This window comes from Vipera berus (genome assembly GCF_964194415.1).
Source record: "Vipera berus genome assembly, chromosome: 3".
Classification (NCBI taxonomy): domain Eukaryota; kingdom Metazoa; phylum Chordata; class Lepidosauria; order Squamata; family Viperidae; genus Vipera; species Vipera berus.
The window spans coordinates 212,912,315-212,939,195 of record NC_138204.1 but is presented as its reverse complement, the minus strand read 5'-3'; the positions used below and the strand labels follow the sequence as shown (position 1 = coordinate 212,939,195).

Sequence of the window (26,881 nt, the reverse complement as noted above, 5' to 3'; positions counted from 1 at the left end):
AACGGTCGTAAGGGTGAAAAATGGGCATAAGTCACTTTTTTGTGTGCCATCGTAACTTTGAATGGTCACTAAGTGAACTAACTGTTGTATGTCGAGGACTACCTGTATAACTTTGAGCAGTCACAAAACGGGTCGTTGTAAGTTGACAACTCCCCGTAGTCCATTTTGAGGGCTTATTTAACAAATAGGTGAAGCATTTCCTTAGACCGCTTCTTGTCAGTTGAAAATGTCCCACTTGGTCTCTGGTCTTCTGATGATCTTCAGACTAGCACTGATGATGTTACCTAGTTGGGTCATGAAACGTCTGCAAGAAAGCAAGCGAGCTCAGAGAGCATCAAGGAACCCAGAGTTGTCGTCGTCCTCCTCCTCCTCCTCTCCACAAACCCCACTCCCTTCTAGCACTGATGATGTTCCCTAGTTGGGTCATGAAACGTCTGCAAGCAAAACAACCAAGCTCCGAGACCACCAAAGATCCCACAGTCCTTCTCTTCCTCCTCTTCCTCTTCCTCCTCTTCAACTCTGCAAACCCTACTCCCTTCTAGCACTGATGATGTTCCCTAGTTGGGTCATGAAACATCTGCAAGAAAGCAAGTGAGCTCAGAGAGCATCAAGGACCCCACAGTCCTTCTCCTCCTCTTCCTCCTCCTCCTCCTCCTCTTCCTCCTCCTCCTCCTCCTTTCCACAAACCCCACTCCCTTCTAGCACTGATGATATTCCCTAGTTGGGTCATGAAATGTCTACAAGAAATCAAGCAAGCTCAGAGAGCACCAGGGATCCCACAGTCCTCCTCCTCCACTTCCACTCCACAATCCCCATTCTCTTCTAGCACTGATGATGTTCCCAAGTTGGATCATGAAACGTCTGCAAGAAAACAACCCAGCTCAAAGAGCACCAAGCCCACCACAGTCCTCCTCCTCCTCCTCCTCCTCCTCCTCTCCACAAACTCCACTCCCTTCTAGCACTGATGATGTTACCTAGTTGGGTCATGAAACGTCTATAAGTAAATAATCAAGCTCAAGAGAGCACCCAGTACCTCTCATCTCTGGTCTTCTTCTCCAGGACTGGCCCTTTGATGACGGAGCTCCACCACCCAACAAAATTGTGGACGACTGGCTCAACCTGCTGAAGACCAAATTCTGCGAAGATCCCGGGTGCTGCGTCGCTGTCCACTGTGTGGCTGGCCTGGGACGGTGAGTAGCCTCCTGGCAGATACTGACCCGGTAACATGCACTGTGTTGTTGTCGTTGTCGTTGTTTTTTTCCTTTGCACAAAACTCTGCAGTTATCCGTGGCCAAGAGTTTGACTACCTTCACTAACTTAGATGTACGTGGTAGAGAAATACTTGTAGGTTGGCACTCAGTTTAGGTCCAGCCTGGCAACCTTTAAGATGGATGGACTTCAACTCCCAGGATTCCCCAGGAAGTCCAGCCGTCTTAAAGTTGCCGAGTTTAGAAAACACGGGTCCATATGTTGACTTTTGCGTAACTGGATTTTTTTTTCCCTTCAGCCTTGGCATCCTGATTTATTATTCTTCAGCCATTTTGTTGTTGTTGTTGTTTTCAAATTGGAATAGAGAAATAATACCGCTTTGTGGGCCTGATCTCACTTCTGTCTTTTCCTGTCCAGGGCCCCTGTTCTGGTCGCGCTAGCCCTGATTGAGAGCGGAATGAAATACGAAGACGCCATCCAGTTCATTAGACAGTAAGTGCCTCCTCTGGAAACCTCTGTGCCGCCTGGCTCTGGTGGAGATGAACCACCACCACTCGGTGGGCCACTACTTGGCACTTCTTTAAAGAACACAAGAGTTGGCAGGACCCCGAGACTTCCTTGCTTTTCTTTGAAGACGTCTCGCTTCTCATCCAAGAAGCTTCTTCAGCTCTGACGGGATGGTGGGGAATGGAAGGATTTATACTCCTTGCAGACAGCTGGTCATTTGCCTTCTTTTGGAGAGTCGTTGAGGCCACTCGCAGGGTACAGCATAGGAGAACAAACCCATCAGGACAAGATTCAGCAGTCCACCTACATTTAAAAAAACAAAGGACACTCTTTATAAAGGATTTATACTTGCAGAGAGCTGGTCATTTGCAGGCTTTTACAGAGTCATTGAGGCCACTCGCAGGATACAGCATAGAACAAACCCATCAGGACAAGATTCAGCAGTCCACCTACATTTAAAAAACAAAGGCCACTCTATATTTATAAAGGATTTATGTTCCTTGCAGACAGCTGGTCATTTGCATTCTTTTAGATCAAGGGTAGGCAACCTTGGCTCTTTAATGACTCATGGACTTCAACTCCCAGAATTCCTGAGCCAGTCAGGAATTCTGGGAGTTGACGTCCATGAGTCATAAAAGAGCCAAGGTTGCCTACCCCTGTTTTAGATAGTCGTTGAGGCCACTTGCAGGGTACAGCATAGGAGAACAAACCCATCAGGACAAGATTTCAGCAGTCCATCTACATTTAAAAAACAAAAGCCACTCTTTATATTTATAAAGGATTTATATTCCTTGCAGAGAGCCGGTCATTTGCACTCTTTTAGAGAGTCATTGAGGCCACCTGGAGGTTTACCTATGTCTTCAGGGTCACCTGAGTAGTGAAAATGGGTGTGGAGCCTTCTTGCCTGCAGGATGTTTTCTGCCCTGGGTCCCTTCAGTGTTGAAGTGACCCTGAGGGCACAGGTAAACCTTCAGGTGGCCTCAACAACTCTCTAAAAGGATGCAAATGACCAGCTGTCGGCAAGGAGTATAAATCCTTCCATTCCCCAGCATCCAGTCAGAGCTGAAGAAGCTTCTTGAATGAGAAGCGAAACATTTTCAAAGAATAATACGAAAGTCCCAGGAGGATACAGATAAGCCTCCAAGTGGCCTCAACGACTCTCTAAAAGAATGCAAACGACCAGCTGTCGGCAAGGAGTATAAATCCTTCCATTTCCCCACCATCCAGTCAGAGCTGAAGAAGCTTCTTGGATGAGAAGCGAAAAGTCTTCCAAGAAGAACAATCACAACCTGAATGAATGAGAACCTCCATAGACAGTTGGCAGGAATCTTTCCCACTGAGTGGTACCACTTCAGAGTATAGATGTGGGGGGTGCTTCAAATCCCTCTTTCCCCAACTCTTAACAAAATTGCAGTAAATGCATTATCTTAAGCCCTGGAAGCTGCTTATAATCTTAATTCTCCAAGCAGGGTTGCTTCTAAGCTGGAAGCAGCGGAAGCGTTCCTTCTTGCACGCAAGAAGGGTCAAAAAAATATTGGCATCACAATAAGCTCTGTGGAGGCATACATGATGCAAAGAACAGGTAGTCCTCAACTTAACGACCAGTTGCTTAGTCACCGTTCTAAGTTACAATGGATCCTCCCCAAAGGGAGTTAACGACCTGGATTCAAAAGTTCCAACTCAAAAGAAAACACGGGTGGATCACTTTCGTATGCATGTCAAGAAATCCGCACGGAAGTGTCCATGCTGTTGCCTGGAATCAGTTTGTTCTAGTGATTCAGGCACCAGAGTCGAAACCAGGAGACTGTGAGTTATAGCCCCGGGTTAAGATGAAAGCCAGGTAGGTGATTTGATGACTTTGGGCTTCTTGGCAAGATAGGCTGGCAACAAGACTAATAAATAAATCACCAAGAGATGGTGAGTTCTAGTCCCGCCTTAAGCAGGAAGATCAGCTGGTTGATTGGAACTCCCCATCTCCTCGTGTGATTGGCCCAAAGTCACCCAGCCAGCTTTCATGACTAAGGTGGCACTAGAAGTCACAGTGTCCTGGTGATTGGCCCAAAGTCACTCAACTGGCTTTCAAGCATAAGGAGGGACTAGAATTCACCATTTCCCAGTTTCCAGCCTGGTGCCTTAACCCAGAGGCCCCCAACCTTTTGGGCACCAGGGACCGGTTCCGTGGAGAGAGCTTTTTCCGTGGACCGGAGGAGATGTGTGGTTTTGTGTGCTGCCTGCATCCGACGGATGGGATTTTGCTTGTTTGTGCGGACCGGTTGCTGGCATGCCGCGGCCCGGTACCGATCCACGGACCGGGGGGTTGGGGACCCCTGCCTTAACCCCTAGCCCAAAGTGGAAAGATGGTTCTCGCTTTCAGACATTTTCAGGAGCACCCAGCATGCTTCCTCTTCCTCTTTGCAGGAAACGCCGAGGCGCCATCAACAGCAAGCAGCTAACGTATCTGGAGAAATACCGGCCGAAGCAGCGCCTGCGTTTCAAAGATCCCCAGAACCACAAGAATAAATGCTGCATCATGTAACCTCCGTGGCGGTGTGTCCCCTCGCTGGATCCCACCCGTGGGGGGAAGACGAACCACAGAAAAACGCACAGGGCTTGACTTCTGAAGTTTGCAGAGGACGTTTTTAATCACAAGTTTCCTCCCCCCCCCCTTTTTTTTGGAGTTGTCCCAAGCCAGGGGAACTTGGAGGTGCCCCCTCCCTTTTTGTTGGTTTCAAAGGCTTGAAATAACGGCGGTCCACCCCACCCCACCCCTCTTCTTTCTTTTCCCAAATATGCGTCTCCTCACAAGCTCTTTGTAACAACGTCAACTTTCAGTGCAATAACTCCAGAGCATTCTCTTTTCTCTGGAGAACTGATGGGTGGGTGGGTGGGTGGATTAAGGAATGAACTAACTAAAGTAGATGCAATTGGGCTGGCAGGCCTGGAGTTAAGCCCGCTTATTCTGGGCGGAGATCAATCTAGGTCAGGGGTCTTCAAACGTGGCCCTTTTATGACTTGGGGGCTTCAGCTCCCAGAATTCCTCAGCCAGGATGGGAACTTGGCCCTTTTATGACTTGGGGACTTCAACTCCCAGAATTCCTCAGCCAGGATGGGAACTTGGCCCTTTTATGACTTGGGGACTTCAGCTCCCAGAATTCCTCAGCCAGGATGGGACCTTGGCCCTTTTATGACTTGGGGACTTCAGCTCCCAGAATTCCTCAGCCAGGATGGGAACTTGGCTCTTTTATGACTTGGGGACTTCAGCTCCCAGAATTCCTCAGCCAGGATGGGAACTTGGCCCTTTTATGACTTGGGGACTTCAGCTCCCAGAATTCCTCAGCCAGGATGGGAACCTGGCCCTTTTATGACTTGTGGACTTCAGCTCCCAGAATTCCTCAGCCAGCGTGCACGCTGGCTGAGGAATTCTGGGAGTTGAAGTCCACAAGTCATAAAAGGGCCACGTTTGAAGGCCCCTGATCTAGATACACCGCGGAGCTGAGTTAGTTGGGGTACGAGGGCTGTTGTGCTGTGCTGTGCTGTGCTTGGTTGGCGTCCATGTTTGAAAAGCTAGCTGGGTCGTCCTTTCTTGGCAAGGCTTGTGGGGATTGGACAGTAGACGAGACATCACCTGGTCTGTAGAGATGAATCCACCGATTCTGATGTATCTCGAACCCGTCACGATCTGTCCCCACCCCCACCCTGCCTCTCCAGTGAGTGGGCTGTTTCTCTTTGCACGGGTTCATGGTCCTAGCCCACAAAGTCATAAAATCCCCCTTCGATTTGATAACTGCAGCTTTTGGGATGTCTTGGGGAAGAAGGAGGGTTGATGTTGAAGTTGGAGAGAGAAAGGCGAGAGAACGGAGGGAGTTTAGGAAAGTGTGTGTGAAGGAGGTTTTTTTAGGGGAATTGGAAGCGGGAATGGGATGCGGGAATTACCGATGGTAAGGAATGGCACTTGATTTGGAAGTATTTTGTGGGGTCCCGGTATCGTTGGCTGCAATAGGTTCGGACGTTTTGACGTTTTTCTTTTTGTCTTGAGGAAGTGTCTGGCTGAGAGTCATTTTTCGTAAAAGTTCAGTATTGACTACGTGGAATTAATATTTTTAAATAAAGCCTCTCCACATTCCCAGTGATTTTATGGACCTAGAGCAGGGGTCTTCAAACTTGGCCCTTTTATGACTTGGGGACTTGCAACTCCCAGAATTCCTCAGCCAGGATGGGAACTTGGCCCTTTTATGACTTGGGGACTTCAGCTCCCAGAATTCCTCACCTGCAGAATATTGGGTTAGTTGAGTCAACCATAGAATCAGACACCATCGCTGGAAGTGACCTCGGAGGTCTTCTAGTTCATCCCTCTGCTCAAGGCAGGAGACCTTACACCAGAGGTCTTCAAACCTGGCCCTTTTATGACTTGTGGACTTCAACTCCCAGAATTCCTCAGCCAGGGCTGGCTGAGGAATTCTGGGAGTTGAAGTCCACAAGTCATAAAAGGGCCAGGTTTGAAGACCCCTGACCTAGAGCAAGGGTGGGGAATCATGGCCCTTTTACGACTTGTGGACTTCAATTCCCAGAATTCCTGAGCCAGCATGGCTGCCCCGTTGACTTTGCTTGTCAGAAGGTCTCAAAGGGTGGGGGGGAGACACCTGGCTGGCTCAGGAATTCTGGGAGTTGAAGTCCACAAGTCACAAAAGCCCATCCTGGGCTTCAATCCAGTTTTGTCAGCCGGTCTGATGTTCTTCCACAGTCATCTCTGGGGTCCTCCATGGAGAGAAAAAGGGAACCAGGGGATTGAAAGTGGAGAACCTTAAATTGATAAAATAAGGTGTCTTCCGTCAGCTTTGGGGTTATTAAAGGATGATCCGATTGTCCCAGAAAGAGACTTACGAGCTTAGATTCTGGATTCGTGCGGTTGGTGACGTTAAGAGGGCCAGTGAATAAGTGATGGAAGAGTTTTGACACCTACAAGGATCTGTTGTCATTTTAGAAGACAAGGATTCAGCAGTTGGGGAGAGGAGAACCTGGCTCATAACTTTGATTTAGCTCTTTGTAGGTTGCGAGACGTCTTAGAACACTCTCATCTGCATAAACTCTTAACTGACTTTTCTTTTTTAATAACATTGAGTTGTGCAGTAAAATGCAAACTACAGAGCGAATAGTAGGACCCAATGGGGAGGGAAAAGAGAAGAAAGGGAGGGGGAAGGGGGGGGAAGAGATTGGCTTCCGACATCCCCTATTGCAGTAGGCTAGAGCAGGGGTCTCCAACCTTGGCGACTTTTAAGACTTGTGGACTTCAACTCCCAGAATTCCTCAGCCAGCAAAGCTGAGCTGAAGTCCACAAGTCTTAAAAGTTGCCACGGTTAGAGACCCCTGGAATAGAGTATTAACGTCGAGCCTCCATTTTGTACTTTTTCACAACAGTAAAAACTAGCCATTTCTGTAACGACAAATCAATCTTAAATCAGTGGAACCCCAAATCCCAAGTTTCATTCTTTTCCACCTCAAGCACAAAGCCCAGAAGCGGTTTCCAGGTAGAAACGGAGGTACTTGCGTTCTTTTCTTTAATCGAAACAGTCAATCTCTGCCAGCTCCATCAACTTCTGTAGCCATCTGTCCGTAGTGGGCATCGAAATGTCCTTCCATTTTTGTCCACACAGTAGTCCTGCTGCCGTCGATATATATTGACTTGACTTTTCAAGATGCTTTCTAGATTTTGGAGAGTCCTTATGGTTCGCAGAGCTGCTTCACGTGGTCTCTTGTCTGGAACATCCAGCGAGTTGCTTTTACTAGCTTAGCTTTGGGACTTGTGGTTGGCTTCTAAGGAGGAACCATCCTATCTTGAAACTTCCACCGTTTTCCTGATCTTTTTTGCACACGCTGCTGTGCTCCGTGGATGTTCTCTCCAAATCGTGGCAAAGCCACAACCAGCGAAGCCCACTTAAGGTGGGGTGAACTAACGCAAGCCCTAAGGAGTTGGTTCGCCCTCCAGTTAAGATGCAGACTATGGTCAAGATTGCCTGTGGATCGTACTTCTGGGTAGAAAAATTCAGAAGGATTCTGTGGTAGCACTTTTTCCAGATTTTATATATATATATATATGTATAGGGACGCGGTGGCTCAGTGGGTTAGGACGCTGAGCTTGTCGATCGGAAGGTCGGCAGTTTGGCGGATCGAATCCCGAGTGCCGCGTAACAGAGTGAGCGCCTGTTACTCGTCCCAGCTTCTGCCAACCTAGCAGTTCGAAAGCACGTAAAAATGCCAGTAGAAAAATAGGGACCACTACGGTGGGAAGGTAACAGCGTTCCGTGCGCCTTTGGCGTCTAGTCATGCCGGCCACATGACCACGGAGACGTCCTTGGACAAGCGCTGGCTCTTCGGCTTTGAAACGGAGATGAGCACCGGCCCCTAGAGTCAGAAACGACTAGCACGCATGTGCGGGGGAACCTTTACCTTTACCTTTACCTATATATATGTATCAAAAGACATAAGTTTTAGTGAGCCCCCCTTCATCAGATGCCTAATTCTGGATCTTTTTGTCACTTAAGATAATGTAATGAGACTTACGAGGAATTGAGCTCTGGACTTTTTTACATGTATGACCCAACCTTTTTTTAATTGAGCTTTATGTGCTTCACCGTCAGCAGTGCACCAGAAAGGGAATCCTCCAGTCTTGTAAAAGAGATGGCTTCCTTGCACCTCACTGGAGGTGGCAGGAGTATTTTATTCTTTCTCCAAATTGCTGTAGAAGCTTCCAGCATCATTGTGTTCAGAACCAGGAACCAGCCTACCAAATCCGTCTTTCAGAGAAGCCGACTGAGGTCATAAATCCAGCTGTGTTTTGACACAGGAATCCAAATCGAAGCATCCCAGATAATTTGGTCCATCTTCACCAAAACTCAGCCACCACCACCACTCTTCCATTGATTTTCCTGGTGGGACATTTTTCTTCACCTTCCACCAGAATAGGAATAAGTTAAACCCTACGGATTTCATTTAGAGCTTTAGGCCACTGTTAAAATCTCCCACGAGCAGTCCTTAGCCCTTAAATAAAAATATAAATAAATAAAAATATAGAAGTGACCCTTCAAGTTAACTTCTCACCAGCCTTCTCAGAGTTGATACTTTGGCCTGGTTCTGTTGCCTGTTGATCAAAGGGAGGGGGAAAATATCTGAAAACCAGTTTTTGGGGTGTTTTTTAAGAATATGGTTCCCCAGATGTCTTGTGAGGAAGCAAGAGGTGGTCTAGATAACCACCATCTTACCTCTCCAGAACTGTTCTCCCTCCAGTCTTCCCTGATTAGGAAACCAGGATTTCCTGGTTTGGTAAGATTTTCTTCCGTTTTGGCTGGAACCCTTTTGGGCGTTGAGCATGCGTGAAATGAATCGTCTGCTTGATCCAAGCACATACATTGAAGAGACCTTCCAGCTCTTGTCAAGATATTAAGTTGTCTTACCAAGCACTGTAATCTCCTCATTGTCCAGACACTTCCTTCGAGATCATAAGATCTAGAAACTTGCAAAAAAAAGGGGGGGGGAGAAATTTAAGATACGGTCCTTGCGTCTTGTAGCCTGTTCCTCATTCGAAATACGGAACTACAACGTGAGCAAGCATTCTCTTTCTGCAAGGTTTAGGGGGCTGTCTCTTTCGATCCACTGGCACTGTTCCTAGCATGGGTGATCCAGTTGATTCTGGCTGATTCGTTGCTTGGGGAAACTTGTTTCCCGGGTGTTTCAGAAGACCGCTTTCATGTCGCAAGGTGGCCGTGCTTTGTGAAATAGCTTTGGCAGTTTAAAAAAAGATGTATGATGTCAACAAGTAGAGAATGCAGGCTTTTTTTTTTCCCCCAAAGAAGAACGGCCTGTTCCAAACTTGGCCTGTTTCAAGATGAAATGTACTGCTCAAAAAAATAAAGGGAACACTTAAACAACACAATGTACTGTATTTAATAGTAGGATGTCTTATCTTGTGTTCCCTTTATTTTATTTTTTTGAGCAGTATATTTTGCACACCCCTGTTCTTGGCTGCTTTGCGTACGGGCATCGAACTAAATGGAGGCAGGTAAGACTGTAGCATCTCTGTCATTTTGAGGAAGCATAGGAATACAGTTTTATCCAGAGCATTATTTTATCCTAAAATAACGGATAAAACGCTTTGTTCAAAAACGTGGCAATTTGGGGAAAGACGTTCCAGCAGGCTGAAAGCGGCTAAATTTGAGCAGTGCTGCAAAAAGAGCAGAAATCCTGTCCTTGCCGTGAAATTTCAGAACGATGGGCTTCCATCTCTTTTTAAAATAAAAGCTTCAATTCTTTCTCTAATAACCTGGAAAGAGATTTCACGTGACTTGGCAAATGACGCTTAGGGATCGTTTCGTTTGTTCTGTTTGGGAGTTGAATGCAAAACGCACGGTTGTCTTTGCGACGTTTTGGGTTTTGAGGACCTGCTCTTCTGGGTGCAGTGGACCCAGAAGGTCCTTAAAATAAGCAAATTGGTTTCTTGAGTTTGACTGGTCAAGATTTGGAGTTCTCCTGAAAGTTAAAAAAAACAGAGAAGGGGGAGGGAAAACCCACCCTATATTGAATAGCGTGAGTCTCCAATTACAATCTAGCGTGGTCATCTTTTGCTTCTGAACTAGAGCCGGTGCTAGTAGGAACTGCGCAAAATCTAGCAGGAAAGGTTTGAATTATTTCAGGGTATCTCCTGGAGGTCTGGACCACCCGTGAAAGCCACCTTGAGGAGACAGCTAGCGTGTTAGAGCTGATTCCACTGCTTCCTCTCGCTTTTCCCATCCTTTAGATCCGGGGTGTCAAACCTTGGCGACTGTCAATGCTGCAAACATTGACATGTTTTTGCACTGACAATGTAAGAGACAGCCTTTTGTTTAAACTGCTTCACCTTGAATCTTGAAGGGAGGGAATTTTTCTAATGTCTGTTTTGAGAAGATAAGAAGCCTGTGTACAGAATGGGAGGGAGAGACCTCATATGTGAAACTAACTGGATAATGTGATTTATGACGTGTAGATAAGGGCGGGGATTGTGTGTGTGTTACGATGGGTTTGGGGGGAGGAGATTTCAGATCCTGGCATCCCTCCATGAGTGCCAATGTTTCGTTCATCACTAAGACTTTTTAGATAAATACTGTAATTATGCCAGCAATTTGTTTGATTTGTCTCATTCATTGGAACCTTGACATCAACTGGTGGAGGGATGCCAGAATCTGAAACCTCCTCCCCCCCCCAAACCCATCGTAACACACACACACAATCCCCGCCCTTATCTACATGTCATAAATCACATTATCCAATTAGTTTCACATATGAGGTCTCTCCTCCCATTCTGTACCTGCGGGCTTTTCTAATCTTCTCAAAATAGATGTTAGAAAAATTCCCTCACTTCCAGATTGAAAGTGAAGCAGTTTAAACAAAAGGCTGTCTCTTACATTGCCATTGCAAAAACGTGTCAATGTTTGCAGCATTGACAGCGACTTTTAAGATTTCAACTCAACGTTGGCTGAGGAATTCTGGGAGTTGAAGTCCACAAGTCTTAAAAGTTGCCACGCTGGGACTCTCCTTTTGTAGATGATAGGAGTCTTGAATCCTCCTGCCTTCCCTTCTCAAAAAACCAGGTGAAACACTCCAGAACACCTTTAAGCTGGCCTTAGGAGCAGGTGGAGACTCCAAAACAATCAGAAGATTGTGGCCCACCAGAATTCAGTCATGGTCACAACCTCACTCCCAGACAGGGTGAGTTTGGCTGGTGGAGGAAATCTTTCAGGGCGAATCCATTCCCACGTGTGCCTCCTTCCACCAAACCCATTACCTCATGGCATAGGAGCAACTGGGGTAGGAACAAGCACATGGACCATTCATGCCCGGGCCTAGAATGAAGGACACTCAATGGATCTTGTCTTGATTCCATATGTTGAAAGTCAAAGAGAGGGTTTATGTTTATGTTTATTGGACTTATATACCGCCCTTCTCCCGTAGGACTCAGGGCGGTTCACAAGGAATTTAAAATAACAATACAAATTACAAAAGTTAAGAACAATTAAAATAATTAAATTTAGTCCTTGAATAAAATAAAACCCCTATTAAACTCCAATTAAAACCCAATTAAAATAAAATTAAAATTAAAATTCTCAGTCCTGGCCGGAAAGCTCAAAGAGCCAGGTCTTCAGGTCCCGGCGGAATGAACGAAGGTCAGGGGCAGTCCTGAGCTCTACGGGCAGCTGGTTCCAAAGGGCAGGCGCACCCACAGAGAAGGCCCTCCCCCTGGGTGTTACCCACCGGCAATCTTTTGCCGGCGGCACCCTGAGGAGGCCCTCCCTGTGGGAGCGCACAGGACGAAGGGAGCTTGATGCCGGCAGCAGGTGTTCCCTCAGATAACCCGGACCCACGCCATTTAGGGCTTTATAGGTCATCACCAGCACCTTGAATCTCACCCGGAGGGCAACCGGAAGCCAATGCAGCTCGCGGAGTAGAGGTGTTACATGGGAGTATCGGGAAGCCCCCATCACAACTCGCGTGGCCGCATTCTGCACCAGCTGAAGCCTCCGAGTGGTCCTCAAGGGCAGCCCCATGTAGAGAGCGTTGTAGTAGTCCAACCGGGAGGAGAGCGGAGGTAGAACAAAGATGAAGAATGTCTTTTCAAAGGCGCAACTCTGAATTTTTATAAAATACTGGGGCTTTTTTTGTTGTTTTGGTTTTTTTTTATGGTGATGGGTCTCCTCCCTCCAATCCTGCATCCCTTTGGAAAAACATTCTTGGCTTCTGGGGAAAACGAAAGCTAACGTCCAGAGCGCGTTGAAAGGTTTTCAGAGATTATTTGAGAAGACCCGCTTAGTCATTTACAGACATACCAGCATTTTTTTTAATAGCCTTATAGTGTGAAAACTTTGAATATAAAAATAAAAGCTTGTGTGTATCTTTAGCTGGAAGAAGTATGTATAGAAATGAACAACAACAAAAAAATACTACAATGCCTTTGTGTTTTGGGGTGGGGGGTGGGATGGGGTGTCTTCTCAACTGTTTGCAAAGGAAGACACGTTATAGACCTGCGCAGTTGTCAAGCCTTTGTACCTGGTTATTGAAATCAAACCTTAGGAAATAGAGGGGGGGGACCCCCATCCCAAATCTATTCTTGATCGTCTTTTGACGCAGCTTCTAATATGTCCACAATGTGAAATTTGCACTTAGCAAAACAACATTAGAATTATGGGCCTAAGCTGGCATTCCTTTCCATCCTCCACTCATGCACAAACCTATCTGGTGCAAGACCCAGAGGTTTTCCAGACGCATGGACTTGGGTCCTAGGAATCTTGCAAACGGATGTTATTTCTGGCTGAGAAATTGAATTGGAAGTCCATCCATCTGGAAGACCTTGGGGGGGTGTGGAGAAGGTTGGCTGTTAAAAGGACGAAGGCCCAAAGAGTTAACATCTCAGGAGAACATCAAGATCTTCTCCACAGCAAGTGCCCAACGTCAGTTGGCTTAAAGACGAGAGCCAATTTTGGTAGCATCTGAAGTGGCTCTGATTAAGACCATGGAAAATGAGAGATGTCTGTCTCTTCCTGTCACACCCAGTTCACACTTCGCCATCGATCAAAGTTGCTTTCTGTTGACTTCCCAACCTCTCTTGATGGAAATTCGGGAACGCGGCAGGCGGGGTAGTGATTCTGTGACACATTTCACCCGTTCTTTTTCTGACAAGATGGAGAGACAGGCCAAGGCAGGAAGGCGCTGGGCAGTGGGCGCCAATCTGCTTCTTGAAAAAACGAGGCCTTCGTGCGGTTGCCGGTCTCCTAAAAATGACGATTTGATGAATTTTAATGCTTCATGTCCATAAGTCATCCAGCAGTCAGAACCTGGCAGTCAGTCAGAGGAAAAATGAAAATTAGGAGCGTGCAGGAGATAGTGCTGGTTATTTTTATTCTTCTTAATTACGAATGATCACATTGCAATGGCCGTTGTTTCCTTCAGGGACTGCCCTGTTAATTGACTTCATCAGCCACACACTTTGACACGATGACACAACTCCTTGAGCCTCAGTAGTTCGCAAAATGAGGAATCGGTGCCGAGACTTTAAAGCAGGCCTATCCAACCTTGGCAATTTTTAAGACCTGTGGACTTCAGCTCCCAGAATTCTAGGAGTTGAAGTCCACAAGTCTTAAAAGTTGCCCACGTTCTGACATTCCTGCTTTTAAACCTTGTTTTTCTCTATTCTGAGCCCTGCTAAATTATGAGGGTGACGACTTTTCCCGGTGCTTTTTTTAATCAGGTAAATGTTCGTGTTAAGGTCTGCCAACGAGATCTAGAACCTTTATAATCATGACAAACCCTCCCGCCCCCAGTAAATAAAATGAAATGTACCTGTTTTTGCTCAAGTCCTGTATGAAAACTATGTCTTTTTTAATGATCCTTTTGTTCTGGAGTGGTGAGAGAAATCTTGAAAAGCATCCTAAGGTGATTTTTTTTTGGAGGCGGGGGGGGGCCTCCAGTCACCACAACAAAAAAATAAAAGGCTTCGCTGTTTTGTATGAGACTCTTTGTCTGGCAGTGGATTTTTCTCATTGGGCGTGTGGGTTGTCGGATGGGAGAGACGATAATTGTGTGATTCATTAATTAAATGTTTACCCACCTGTCATGCAGGTAAGTCCTCTACCTGCCCATTAAGGGTTGTAAGTCATGAGACTGGTAAAGAAGATTGTCACACGACTGACCCGATTTTATAAGTTGTTTGCGTGTGTGTGGAACCAAGAGCCTTGGTGGAGCAGTGGGCTAATGCCTCCTTAAGTAACACCAGCTGCCTGCAATTAGTGCAGGTTCGCATCCCACCAGGCTCAAGGTTGACTCAGCCTTCCATCCTTCCCAGGTAGGTAAAATGAGGACCCAGATTGTTGGGGGCAATAAGCTGACTTTGTAATAATGCCGCTTGGGTGTGTGAAAGCCCTAATAAGCAGGCATATACATAGAATGAAGGCTACTGCTAAGCTTGTAAGCCGCCCTGAGTCTTCGGAGAAGGGCGGGATATAAATGGAATTAAAAATTTTAAAAAAATTGTTTTCTGCAGGCATTTTTGCTGAAATCCAGCATTTAGCGATAAAAGGAGAATATTTGTAGCTCAGGGTTGAAATGAGGGGTCCTTGGTGCTCTCTGAGCTGGTTTTTTTTTTTTTTTTTTTTTTGCAGACGTTTGATGACCCAACGAGGTAACGTCATCAGTGCTAGAGGGGAGTGGGGTTTGCAGAGGAAGAGGAGGAAAGGAACTATGGGGTCCTTATGTTTTGGGGAGATTCTCAGCCATCCAGGCCATCGTTATCTCAAAGATGCTTGTTTTCTTGCAGACGTTTTGTTGCCCAACTAGGTAACATCATCAGCGGACTCTGGAAAGAGTGCAGGGGAGAGCAACAAAGATGACTAGGGGACTGGAGGCTAAAACATACCGTATTTTCCGGCGTATAAGACGACTTTTTAACCCATGAAAATCATCTCAAAAGTTGGGGGGTCGTCTTATACGCCCAGTCGTCTTATACGCCGGAAAATACGGTACAAAGAACGGTTGCTGGATTTGGGTATGTCTAGTTCAGGGGTCGGCAACCTAAAAAAGAAAAAGAGCCACTGGGAACCGGTTCCATCACAAATTAAAAAAAGAGGGAGCCGCGTGCGTGTGTCCATGCACGCGCATGCGCAAAAAGGTTTTTTGCGCATGCGCGGACGCACGCGGCTGCCATTTTTTAAAAAATGAGATGGAACCGGTTCCCGGTTGCCCGATGGCGACGGCCCGTCTGCAAAGCTGCCGCTTTCGGCAGCTTTGCAGACGGGCCGTGGCAGCTTCCTGAAAGAGCGGCGCCCCTGCCCATTCCGAGAGGTGCGCGCGCACCTCTCCGAACGACCGGAGGTGCGCGCGTACCTCCGCGCGAATGGGCAGCGGTGCCGCTCTTTCAGGAAGCCCGCCGCGGCCCGTCTGTGAAGCTGCTTAGCAGACGGGCCGCGGCAGCTTCCGCAAAGATCGGCGCCCCTGCCCATTCCGAGAGGTGCGCGCGCACCTCTCCGAACGACCGGAGGTGCGCGCGCACCTCCCCAAACCTTTGGGGAGGTGCGCGCGTACCTCCGTGCGAAGGGGCAGCTTTTCCGTGCGAAAGCGGCAGCTTCCTGAAAGAGCGGCACCGCTGCCCGTTCGCGCGGAGGTACGCGCGCACCTCCCCAAAGGTTTGGGGAGGTGCGCGCGCACCTCCGGTCGTTCGGAGAGGTGCGCGCGCACCTCTCGGAATGGGCAGGGGCGCCGCTCTTTGCGGAAGCTGCCGCGGCCCGTCTGCTAAGCTGCCGCTTTCGGCAGCTTCACAGACGGGCCGCGGCGGGCTTCCTGAAAGAGCGGCACCGCTGCCCATTCGCGCGGAGGTACGCGCGCACCTCTCCAAAGGTTTGGGGAGGTGCGCGCGCACCTCCGCCCATTCGGGGAGGTGCGCGTGCACCTCTCCAAACGGGCGGTGCCACTCTCCATTTGGAGAGGTGCGCGCGCACCACTGCCCGTTGGAAGAGGTGCGCGCGCACCGGGCGGCTGGGAGCCGCAAGAGACGGCTCAAAGAGCCGCATGCGGCTCCGGAGCCGCAGGTTGCCGACCTGTGGTCTAGTTTAACGAAAAGAAGGACTAAGTGTGACATGATAGCAGTGTTGCAATATTTGAGGGGTTGCCACAAGAAAAAAAGGGGTCAGCCTATCCTCCAAAGCCCCTGAAGGCAAAGGCAAGAAGCAACGGATGGAGACTAATCAAGGAGAGAAGCAATCTAGAACTAAGGAGGAATTTCCTGACCGTTAGAACAATTAACCAGCGGAACAACCTGCCTCCAGAAGTTGTGGGTGCTCCAACACTGGAGGTTTTCAAGAAGAGTCTGGACAGCCACTTGTCTGAAATGGTATAGGGTTTCCTGCCTGAGCAAGGGGTTGGAATAGCTGACCTCCAAGGTCCCTTCTAACTGTTCTGTTATCTAGAGCAGCATCATAGGGCAGACGGTGTCAAACCCCCTGAGCGTAACGTCACGCTGAAATGCAGGTCGGTGCAGCAGACTGCATTGGCGATCTGCCTCTGAACTTGGCTGCGGGCTGACCAAATGCACGGTGATTAAAATGGTAAGCAGGAGTGAGAAAGGGCCGGTTGCAGCCTGATGCACAGAGCAGCGTGCTTCTGAAGAAGCGCCCACAGCTGAGATGAAGCCGCCGCTTTTAATGCTAAATGTTACGAGAAGTTTTACGGCGGGCGTGGGTGGCTTGCAAAGAAGCTCTTAGGAACTTAACAGACCAATTACTCTTTTGCGAAGTCCTGCTTACTACCTCCCCAAAACATGATATAATTAAGCCGGGTTATTTAGCGCACTGAATCTAGACGTTGGGTGAGACCCAGATTTTGAAGAGAGAGGAAAAAAATTGATTGGTTTTTGGAAAACTCCAAATTAAAATGAAACCAATCCCTTGCCCTGCCCCCACTTTCATTAGATGTTTATCCTCTTAATGTTCAGTCAGCACAAGTTGGATACATATCTAATGCCCTTTCTTCTATTTTCCACACAAAAATCACCCTGTCAGTTGGGCTGGGCTGGTCCAAAGTCACACAGGCAGCATTCAGAAACAGAAGGCCTAAAACTCATAAGCTCCTGGTTTCTTGTGCAGGATCCTCGCCTCTGTCACTCTGGTTAATACAATTTAAACCAGAAAGCTTGGCAATTGTAAGACTTGTGGACTTCATTTCCCAGAATTAGCCAGCCAGCAGGTGGGCGGATAGGGTAGGCTAGGACAGAACAGAACAGAACAGAACAGAATAGAATAGAATAATTAATAGAATAGAACAGAACAGAATAGAATAGAATAATAGAATAGCATAATTAATAGACTAGAATAGAAAATAGAATAGAATAGAATAATAGGATAGGATAACTTTATTGTCATTTTAAATGTTCACTAATCAACATTAAAATGAGATTTCATTGCATACAGCTCTCAAAGGATAACCACCTCCAATATGCACTGCATAAACATGACAAAAAATAAAATAAATTATGCATATATCCTCATATACACATATATGTTGCCTGGAGGCAGGGAGGGGCAGACTGGGTGGGGGAAGGAGATAGATAAGATAGAGAGAGAGAGAGAGGGATGGATGGATGGATGGATGGATGGATGGATGGATGGATGGATAGATAGATCAGACAGAGATAAGAAAGAAAGAAAGAAAAAGAAAGAAAGAAAGAAAAGATTATATATGTGTGTGTGTTTATAATCTTTCAAAAAGTTTCCTATGTATCATCCCAACCATTTAATACACATTTTCGAAGAAAGGGTTTTTTCTTGCCATTTTCAAAGAAGGGTTATTAATCTGCTTCTCGTAAGAACCAAAGTCAGTTTTTAATTTCTTCCCTGGTAATATCCAAATGCAGCCACCACCTCCAACGTGCAACCCATCTGCCATCTTCAAGTTATCAACCCCCTCCGACGTGGTAAATAATTTTAAAAAATGCTGCTTTATTTTCGGCAGATTATTTTCGGCAGATTATGTCATGGCTACCGAAGGCCTCCCCGGCTGTCCCCCCCCTGTTAAATTAATTTAAATTTGACTGAAATTTGAGTCTGTTTAGTTCGTGGAAACGAACTCTCCCGCTGCCTCCGTTCACGTGACTTTCTTGCATTAAATTATCTGCATTTAACAGGATTTCCATTCCAATGTATTCTGGAAGTCAGTGAAAAAGGGATTAAGCCCAGGACTGACTCATGTTTAAAGCAGGCCCATCCCGTCGTTAAAACCTGTAGCCTCCTTAAAAGGATTACAGGACTGGGGGGGGGGGGGGCATCCGAGGTCATCCAGATGTTCTTGAATTCCTGTTCCTCACCTGCCAGGTTTGTTCCAATGGTGTGGAACGCTGGGAGTTGTCATCCAAACACAATTTCTGCTTCCCCCCTATCTTAGGAATCGGATTGTTTTTAGTGTTACGGTTCTCGTGCATTGACGGAGCAGCTGTTTTCTCCCTGCAGCAGCTTCAACAGATGTTTGGCTGGTTGCGGTTGGCTTAGCTGTTTGCTTAGACCTCGATTTCCCAGGTGATAAGACACACCTCGAGTGAGAGGCGGAAAGTGTACGGGCATTGTTCCCACCTGAAAATGTGCTGTGGCTCATGGGGGCACGTGAGTCGTTGGGTAACTGCTGAGCCCTTTTATCCAGCCAAAACAGACTTTTGACTTTGATTGTTCTGTTGCCAGAGGAGGAATACGCTTACACTTCTTCCCACCAGTCGTGTTTTATCGTTTTTTTTTAGACAACACCTGCAGGTACAATAAACAACATTGCTTCCCATCAACTCTCTCCACCCGCTGAAGGAAGAAGGGCAGCTGTCTGGTTTTTGTTATCTGCCTCCAACACACACGCACACAAACACAAAAACAAGTTTTTAATGCTTAAGCTAACAGAAGGTATGGGTTATTTCTGAATGCGGGAATTAATCCTTCACAAGATGACAACATTCCAATTCCTTTCAGAGTAAGCAAGATCTTCGTCTCCAAGGATCAACACAACGGGGAATAAGATGCGTTTTTTTCCTGTGGTCCAAAGGAAAGTTTAGAGCAAGGAAGAATGGAGGATTTAGCTTCACAGAAGCAAAGTTGCCTTCCCTGAAACTTTGCAGCGTTATTCCAAATAATTCTTCTTCTTCTTCTTCTTCTTCTCCTTCTTCTTCTTCTTCTTCTTCTTCTTCTTCTTCATCTTCTTCTTCTTCTTCTTCTTCTTCTTCTTCTTCTTCTTCTTCTTCTTCTTCTCTTCTTCTCCTCCTCCTCCTCCTCCTCCTCCCTCCTCCTCTCCCCCCTCCCTCCTTCTCCTCCTTCATCTTCTTCTTCCTTATGTCCTCCTCTTCCTCTCCCTCTCCCTCCTTGTTCACCTCTTCTATGTCCTCCTCTTCTTCTCCTTCTCCTCTTCCTCCTCCACCTCCTCCTCTTCCTCCTTCTCCTCCTTCTTCTCCTCCCCCTCCCCTTCCCCTCCTTCTCCTTCTCCTCCTTCTTCTTCCTCTCTCCTTCCTCCTCCTTCATCTTCTTCTTCCTCACCTCCTCTCCTCTTCTCCTCCTCCTCCTTCTTCACCTCTTCCTCCCTCCTCGTCCTCCTCCTTCATCTTCTTCCTCACATCCTCCTCTTCTTCTCCTTCTCTTCCTTCTCCACCTCCTCCTTCTCCTCCCCCTCCCCTTCCCCTCCCTCTCCTCCTCCTCCTCCTCCTTCTCCTCCTCCTCCTCTTCCTCCTTCTCCTCCTCCTCCTCCTCTTCTCTTGCTTCTTTACCTCCATCTCCACTTCTATCTCCTCCTCCTCCCAAATCATTCTGAAGACCATTTGCCTAGCACCTAGTATGAGGTGTGAGGACATCAAATACATTATTTTCTACCATCTTTCCATATGAATGATAGATGTCTTCCTGCTTGCAATGCTGATTAAGTAATCCAGCAGCCTTCCTTAGGACTACATTTTACTGATTTATTTATTTTTTGCAAGTGCTGCTGGGCACTGAATCTTGGGCCCTTAGTAGTGTGTGTTCTTCCTTGCAACCCGTTCCTGACAGGAAAACTTCTAAGTGAAAGTTTTTCTCTGGAGTCCTGATACTGATTGAAGAGAAATGTTGATTTTTAACCTTGCGTTGTTCTGCCACGGCTGCCAAATTAAACAGGTTCCCAGACATGCAATCTGCTCCCTCGATCCATTTTCCAAAGATGCTTCCCCCCCCCCCCCCCTATAAAGAACGGTTGCTGGAATTGGGTATGTCTAGTTTAATGTAGAGAAGGACGAGGGGTGACATGATAGCAGTGTTCCAGTATCTCAGGGGCTGCCCCAAAGAAGAGGGAGTCAAGCTATTCTCCAAAGCACCTGAAGGCATCACAAGAAGCAACAGATGGAAACTCACCAAGGAGAGAAGCAACCTAGAACTAAGGAGAAATTTTCTAACAGTCAGAACAATTAACCAGTGGAACAACCTGCCTCCAGAAGTTGTAAATGCTCCAACACTGGAAGTTTTTAAGAAGAGACTGGACAGCCATTTGTCTGAAATGGTATAGGGTTTCCTGCCTGAGCAAGGGGTTGGACTAGATGACCTCCAAGGTCCCTTCCAACTTTATTATTATCATTATTATCAGGACTTTTTTTCTCATAGAATGCCCAGAACGGAGTTCCGGCACCTTTTTTGGATGGAACCTTGTAGGTTAGGCAAGGCGGGTTGTATGACATGTGTGAGTTCCGGCACCTTTTTCTTTTACAAAAAAAGCACTGATTATTATTATTGACCATCGGACAGTCAGCCAGATGTTCAGACTGGATTTTGCATTTTTGTCTACCTTTCGAGTCCTTACCAAGGACCTGGGATAGGCAGATGTGGATGTTTGATGGTATTACAGATATCATCACAGGACGGAAGAAGTTCCTAGTAAAGCCGCCTTTTGCAATTGACTAATAGCGAATTTGTCAATGCCGATGGTGTACAAGTGGTGCTCCAGTTGTTTTGGGATTGCACCCAAGGGGATGATGATGATGATGGTGATTATTATTATTATTATTATTATTATTATTATTATTATTATTATTATTATTAGTTTAGTTTAGTTTAGTTTAGTTTAGTTTATTGAATTTTTATACCGCCCTTCTCCCGAAGGACTCAGGGCGGTGAACAGGGCATATAAATAGAAATAGGTAAAGGTAAAGGTAAAGGTTCCCCCGCACGCACATGCGTGCTAGTCGGTCCGACTCTAGGGGCCGGTGCTCATCTCCGTTTCAAAGCTGAAGAGCCAGCGCTTGTCCGAGGACGTCTCCGTGGTCATGTGGCCGGCATGACTAGATGCCAAAGGCGCACGGAACGCTGTTACCTTCCCACCGGAGTGGTCCCTATTTTTATACTTGCATTTTTACGTGCTTTCGAACTTCTAGGTTGGCAGAAGCTGGGACGAGTAACAGGCGCTCGCTCTGCTACGCGGCACTCGGGATTTGACCCGCCAAACTGCCGACCTTCCGATCGACAAGTTCAGCGTCCTAGCCCACTGAGCCACCGCGTCCCATAAATAGAAATACAAAAGTTAAAAAAGGATTAAATTATTGCCCAATTAAAACAATCAAAATATAAAAACATTAAAACCCTAACATTCCCCCATCAGGCCAGGCCAGCTTGTTCGAATAGATGGGTCTTTAACCCGCGCCGGAAGGAGCGAAGATCCGGTGCCATCATTATTATTATTATTATTATTATTATTATTATTATTATTATTATTATTATTATTATTATTATTATTATTATTAAGAATGGCATCAATTCAATAAGATATTATTGAATATAATATAAGGGGGAGGGGGGGATTGTTAAAGTTAAAATGTATTTTTAAAACTTTTCAATAAAAAATAAAAAAAATAAGATATTTGAACCTGGCTGGAGAATTCTGGGAGTTGAAGTCCATCCCTCTTAAACTTATAGCCCAGGGTGAGCAATACCCATATGTGACCATTCAATGCACCTGCATAACCGAGCAGCAGTTCACAAAAGCATCTCCCTGGGAATAAAATGGATTACGGCTAATCCCCGACTTACAACAGTTTGTTTAGTGGCCATTCCACGGCACTGAAAAAAGTGACCATTTTTCAGACTTACAACCATTGCAGCGTCCCCTTGGTCACGTGATCAAAATCCAGCCGTTTGGCAACGGATCCCCCGGGGTTCACACGATCCCCTTTTGCGGCCTTCCGACAAGCAAAGTCAAGGGGGAAGCCTGATCGATTTTGCAACGGCCTCACTCACTGAGCAACTTCAGTGATTCGCTTAATGACTGTGGCAAGAAAGGTCATAAAGGGGGGCAAGACTCACTTAACGGCCGTCTCGCTTCACAATGGCAACTTTGGACTCAGTTGTGGTTGTAAGTCTGCGGAAGTTACTACAAATTTTCTGCTGATTTTCCCCCCAAGACGGTTGAGTGATGCCACCTTCTGGCTGTCTTAAACGGTTACAGGCAATCATCCTGGCTGAAATCTGACAACCGAGGTGGACTTCAACTCCCAGAATTCCTCAGCCAGCATGGGGGAACTATGGCCCCTTCATAACTTGTGGACTTCAACTCCCAGAATTCCTCCACCAGGCACATTGGCTGAGGAATTCTGGGAGTTTATTTATTTATTTTATTTTATTTTATTGAATTTGTATACCGCCCTATTCCCGTAGGACTCAGGGCGGTTTACAGGGCAGTTAAAACCATGAAATACAAAAATTTAAAATCAATTAAAACAATTAAATTAAATTCAAGCCCCAAGAGTAAATCTAAAACCCAGTTAAATTAACAACCCCACAGTCTGGACCAAACAGATCAAAGAGCCAAGTTTTCAGGTCCCGGCAAAATGAGCGAAGGTCGGGGGCAGTCCTAAGTTCCGTGGATAGTTGGTTCCATAGGGCAGGAGCACCCACAGAGAACGCCCTTCCCCTGGGAATAACCCGCCGGCATTCATTAATCGGCGGTACCCTGAGAAGGCCCTCCCTGTGGAGGCGCACAGGACGATGGGAAGATGATGCCGGCAGCAGGTGTTCCCTTAGATCAGGGGTGTCCAAACTTTTTTCAAAGAGGGCCAGATTGGATGAAGTGAACATGCTGGAGGGCCGAACATTTTTCCGAACATTATAACAACCTCAAAATCCAGAGCTGTTTTCAAACAGGTACAAAATTCTTGCATGACAATACCCTTGGGCATGTGTGTATGTGTGTGTGTGTGTGTGTGTGTGTGTGTGTGTGTGTGTCGCTCCCAGGAGGCCCCCTAAGCACGGCCGTCTGGAGGTGCGTCCTCCCTCCCCTCCAAAGCACGCAGCACCACCACCCCGCCCTTCCCCGGACGTCGTCTTCGCCCAGGGGAGCCAGAGGGCTTCGGAGCCGGGGCAGCTCCGGCGGCGAAGAAGGCGTGCCCTGATTCTCCCGGGCCAGGCCTGCCCCGCTGCTGCCTCACCTTCCTCCCTATGCTCGTCTTCCAAGTTTGGGTGGTGACGTCAGGATCGGGCTTCCGATGCGGCCCTCTCACCGCCCTCCCTCCTGTGGCAGACAGTCTTCTGCTTGCCGCCCTCAATCAAAAGGGAGGGGCCGTGGGAGGGCCGCATTTACACAGAGCAGGGAGGGCTGTTAGAGGGCCGTATTAAACCACCCCCCGGGCCGCAAATGGCCCACGGGCCGGACTTTGGACATGCCTGCCTTAGATAGTCCGGACCCATGCCATTAAGGGCTTTATAGGTCATTACCAGCACCTTGAATCTCACCCAGAGGGCAACCGGAAGCCAATGTAGCTCACAGAGAAGAGGTGTTACACGGGAGTATCGGGAAACCCCCATCAAAACTCGCGCAGCTGAATTCTGCACCAGTTGAAGCCTTCGGGTGGTCCTCAAGGGCAGCCCCATGTAGAGAGCATTGCAGTAGTCTAACCGGGAGGTCACGAGCGCATGAGTGACTGTACGTAGAGCATCTCGGTCCAGATAAGGGCGCAACTGGCGCACCAGGCGAATCTGGGAAAAAGCCCCCCTGGTCACGGCTCCTATATGATCTTCCAAACAGTTGAAGTCCACAAGTCATAAAATGGCCAAGTTTGAAGACCCCTGATGTAGGTTAATAAAAAAGCAACAGATCACATATGCACCATGATTGCCTATGTTGGAGTTAACGCATGGAGCGTGGACGTGAGATTAGAATAGCATTCAACTGTTCTAATTAAATGTTTAGTCCATGAATTTATTAGTAAATTAATTCACTAATATTAAATTCACTACTGTTCGCTAATTCACCAATAGATTAATTTGTTAATAAATCCAGAGCTTGGGGCAGGAACTTAGCAGAATAGGCTGTAGGCTTACTTTTTCAGAGGTTTTACCAGTGTATAAGGAGCAAAATGGAAAAGGCCAGTGTATAGCAGAATTTAATATGTGGCTAAAGGAGTGGTGTAAAGGAGAAGGCTTTGGTTATATTAGTCACGATGTCTGTAGCTGGTCCAATGAAAAAATGTATAAAAGAGATGGTCTGCATCCATCCAAGAAAGGGACTGAGTTACTTGGCAATAAAATCACAGCTTTTTTGGAGGAACATTTAAACTAAATAATGGGGATAGTGAGTTAATTGATACAGTACATCACTGTCCCTGGCAATCTAAGAAAATAGGGGAAGGCAGGCACCACACAAGTTATGCAGCAAGTAAACACAGCGTCAGTCATAAAGGACTCAAATGTCTATACACCAATGCACAGAGTATGAACAGTAAGCATGGTGAACTAGAAATTCAGGTAAATGAGGGCAGATATGATATTCTTGCCATTACGGAAACATGGTGGGACGAAACCTACAAATGGAACACACAGCTAGAGGGATTTAAATTATTTAAAAGAAACAGACTAAACAAAAGATGAGGTGGAGTCGCTCTATATATAAGAAATAACTTTATCTCTACAGAAATAGAGCACAACAATGATGAAAACTGTAAACTTGAATGTATTTGGGTCAATATAAAAGGGGGAAAAATGACATTGCCATAGGTGTATACTATAGGCCGCCCAACCAAGCAGAGGAAATAGATGAACTTTTTGCTAGTCAGCTAACTAAGGTATGTAAGAAGCACATCACAATAGTAATGGGGGACTTTAATTACCCTGATATCAACTGGGAGACAAACTCTGCACCAAGTGGAAGAGCAAACAGATTCCTGTCAAACCTAGCAGACAACTTTCTCTCCCCAAAAGTAGAGAAGGGAACTAGGGGATTAGCCATATTGGATTTAATTCTCACTAACAGAGATGAAATGATAGAAGGTGTCAAAGCCACAGGAACCTTGGGGGGAAGTGATCATGCAATATTGGAATTCAACATTCTGGAGGCACAAGCAATAGAACACAGCCAAACTAGAGTCTTGGACTTTAAAAGAGCTAATTTCAATAAACTTAAAGAGACCATGGGAAGAATTCCATGGATGAGAATCCTAAAGGGGAAAACAACTCAAGAAGCTTGGGAAATTTTGAAAAGTGAGATAATAAAGGCCCAGTCTAGCACAATACCAACAAAGAAGAAAAATAACAGCTCTCAAAAGAAACCAGCATGGCTGCATAAAGAACTCTCTGATAAACTGAAAGATATAAAGGACAAGTATAGGAAGTGGAAAGAGGGGCACATAACTAAGGCAGAATATCAGCAAACAGCCCGTGCCTGCAAAGATGAAGTGAGGAAAGCTAAGGCTCAAAATGAACTAAGGCTTGCGACCAAAGTCAAAAATAACAAAAAAAAAAGCTTCTTTCAACATATAAAAAACAAGAAAAAAGTTAAGGAAATGATTGGTCCATTAGTGGGGGAAAGTGGCAAGGAGGTGACAAGCAACAGGGAGAAAGCAGAAGTATTTAATTCGTTTTTTGCATCTGTCTTTACACAAAGGGAAAAAACAGTCCAACCTACCCAAACCAGTGCCATAAAAAACAGAATAGAAACACAAGTTAAGATAGGCAAGAAAATGGTAAGTGAGCACCTGTCCAGCCTAGACGAGTTCAAATCACCAGGACCAGATGGACTACACCCCAAGGTTCTGAAGGAACTGGCAGACGTGATCTCAGAACCACTTAACTATATTTTTCAAAGATCCTGGAGCACTGGGGAACTACCAGAGGATTGGAAAAGAGCTGGTGTAGTTCCCATCTTCAAAAAAGGGAAAAAAATAGATCCAGGAAACTACAGACCTATCAGCCTGACCTCAATACCTGGGAAGATTCTGGAAAAGATAATCAAACAACAAATCAGCGAACACCTTGATGCAAACAAAGTCATCACTAAAAGTCAACATGGGTTTGTCAAAAACAGATCATGCCAGACAAATCTTATTACATTCTTTGACCAAGTGACAAAACTAGTGGACCAGAGGAATGCTGTAGATATAATTTACTTGGACTTCAGTAAGGCATTTGATAAAGTAGATCACAACCTACTACTTGATAAGATAGAAAAATGTGGGTTAGACAGAATTACCACCAGATGGATTCGTAGCTGGCTGACAGGCCGTACTCAGTGTGTGGAACTCAATGGAACCGCATCTACATGGAAGGAAGTGTGTAGTGGGGTTCCCCAGGGCTCTGTTCTGGGCCCAGTGCTCTTCAATATCTTCATTAATGATTTGGATGAGGGG

General features: G+C 46.4%; 1 protein-coding gene and 1 long non-coding RNA gene across 3 annotated transcripts in view; one reads left to right on the top strand and one right to left on the bottom strand.

Annotated features, from left to right (window-relative positions):
* PTP4A3 (protein tyrosine phosphatase 4A3) overlaps positions 1 to 4,553 on the top strand; it is a 96,899-nt gene extending 92,346 nt beyond the window's left edge. For both annotated transcript variants that reach the window (XM_081323075.1, XM_081323074.1), the window contains exons 4-6: positions 1,060 to 1,190; positions 1,627 to 1,701; positions 4,135 to 4,553. In XM_081323075.1, the coding sequence (XP_081179201.1) occupies positions 1,060 to 1,190; positions 1,627 to 1,701; positions 4,135 to 4,252 (324 nt within the window). In that variant the 3' untranslated portion in view covers positions 4,253 to 4,553. The remainder of the gene's footprint in view (positions 1 to 1,059; positions 1,191 to 1,626; positions 1,702 to 4,134) is intronic.
* Positions 1 to 6,890, bottom strand: part of LOC308665274 — a 122,673-nt gene extending 115,783 nt beyond the window's left edge. The window contains exons 1-2 of the long non-coding RNA XR_014025850.1: positions 5,902 to 6,890; positions 4,713 to 5,089 (exon numbers count right to left, since the gene is read on the bottom strand). This is a non-coding gene — a long non-coding RNA (uncharacterized lncRNA). The remainder of the gene's footprint in view (positions 1 to 4,712; positions 5,090 to 5,901) is intronic.
* Between the last annotated feature and the right edge of the window lie 19,991 nt (positions 6,891 to 26,881).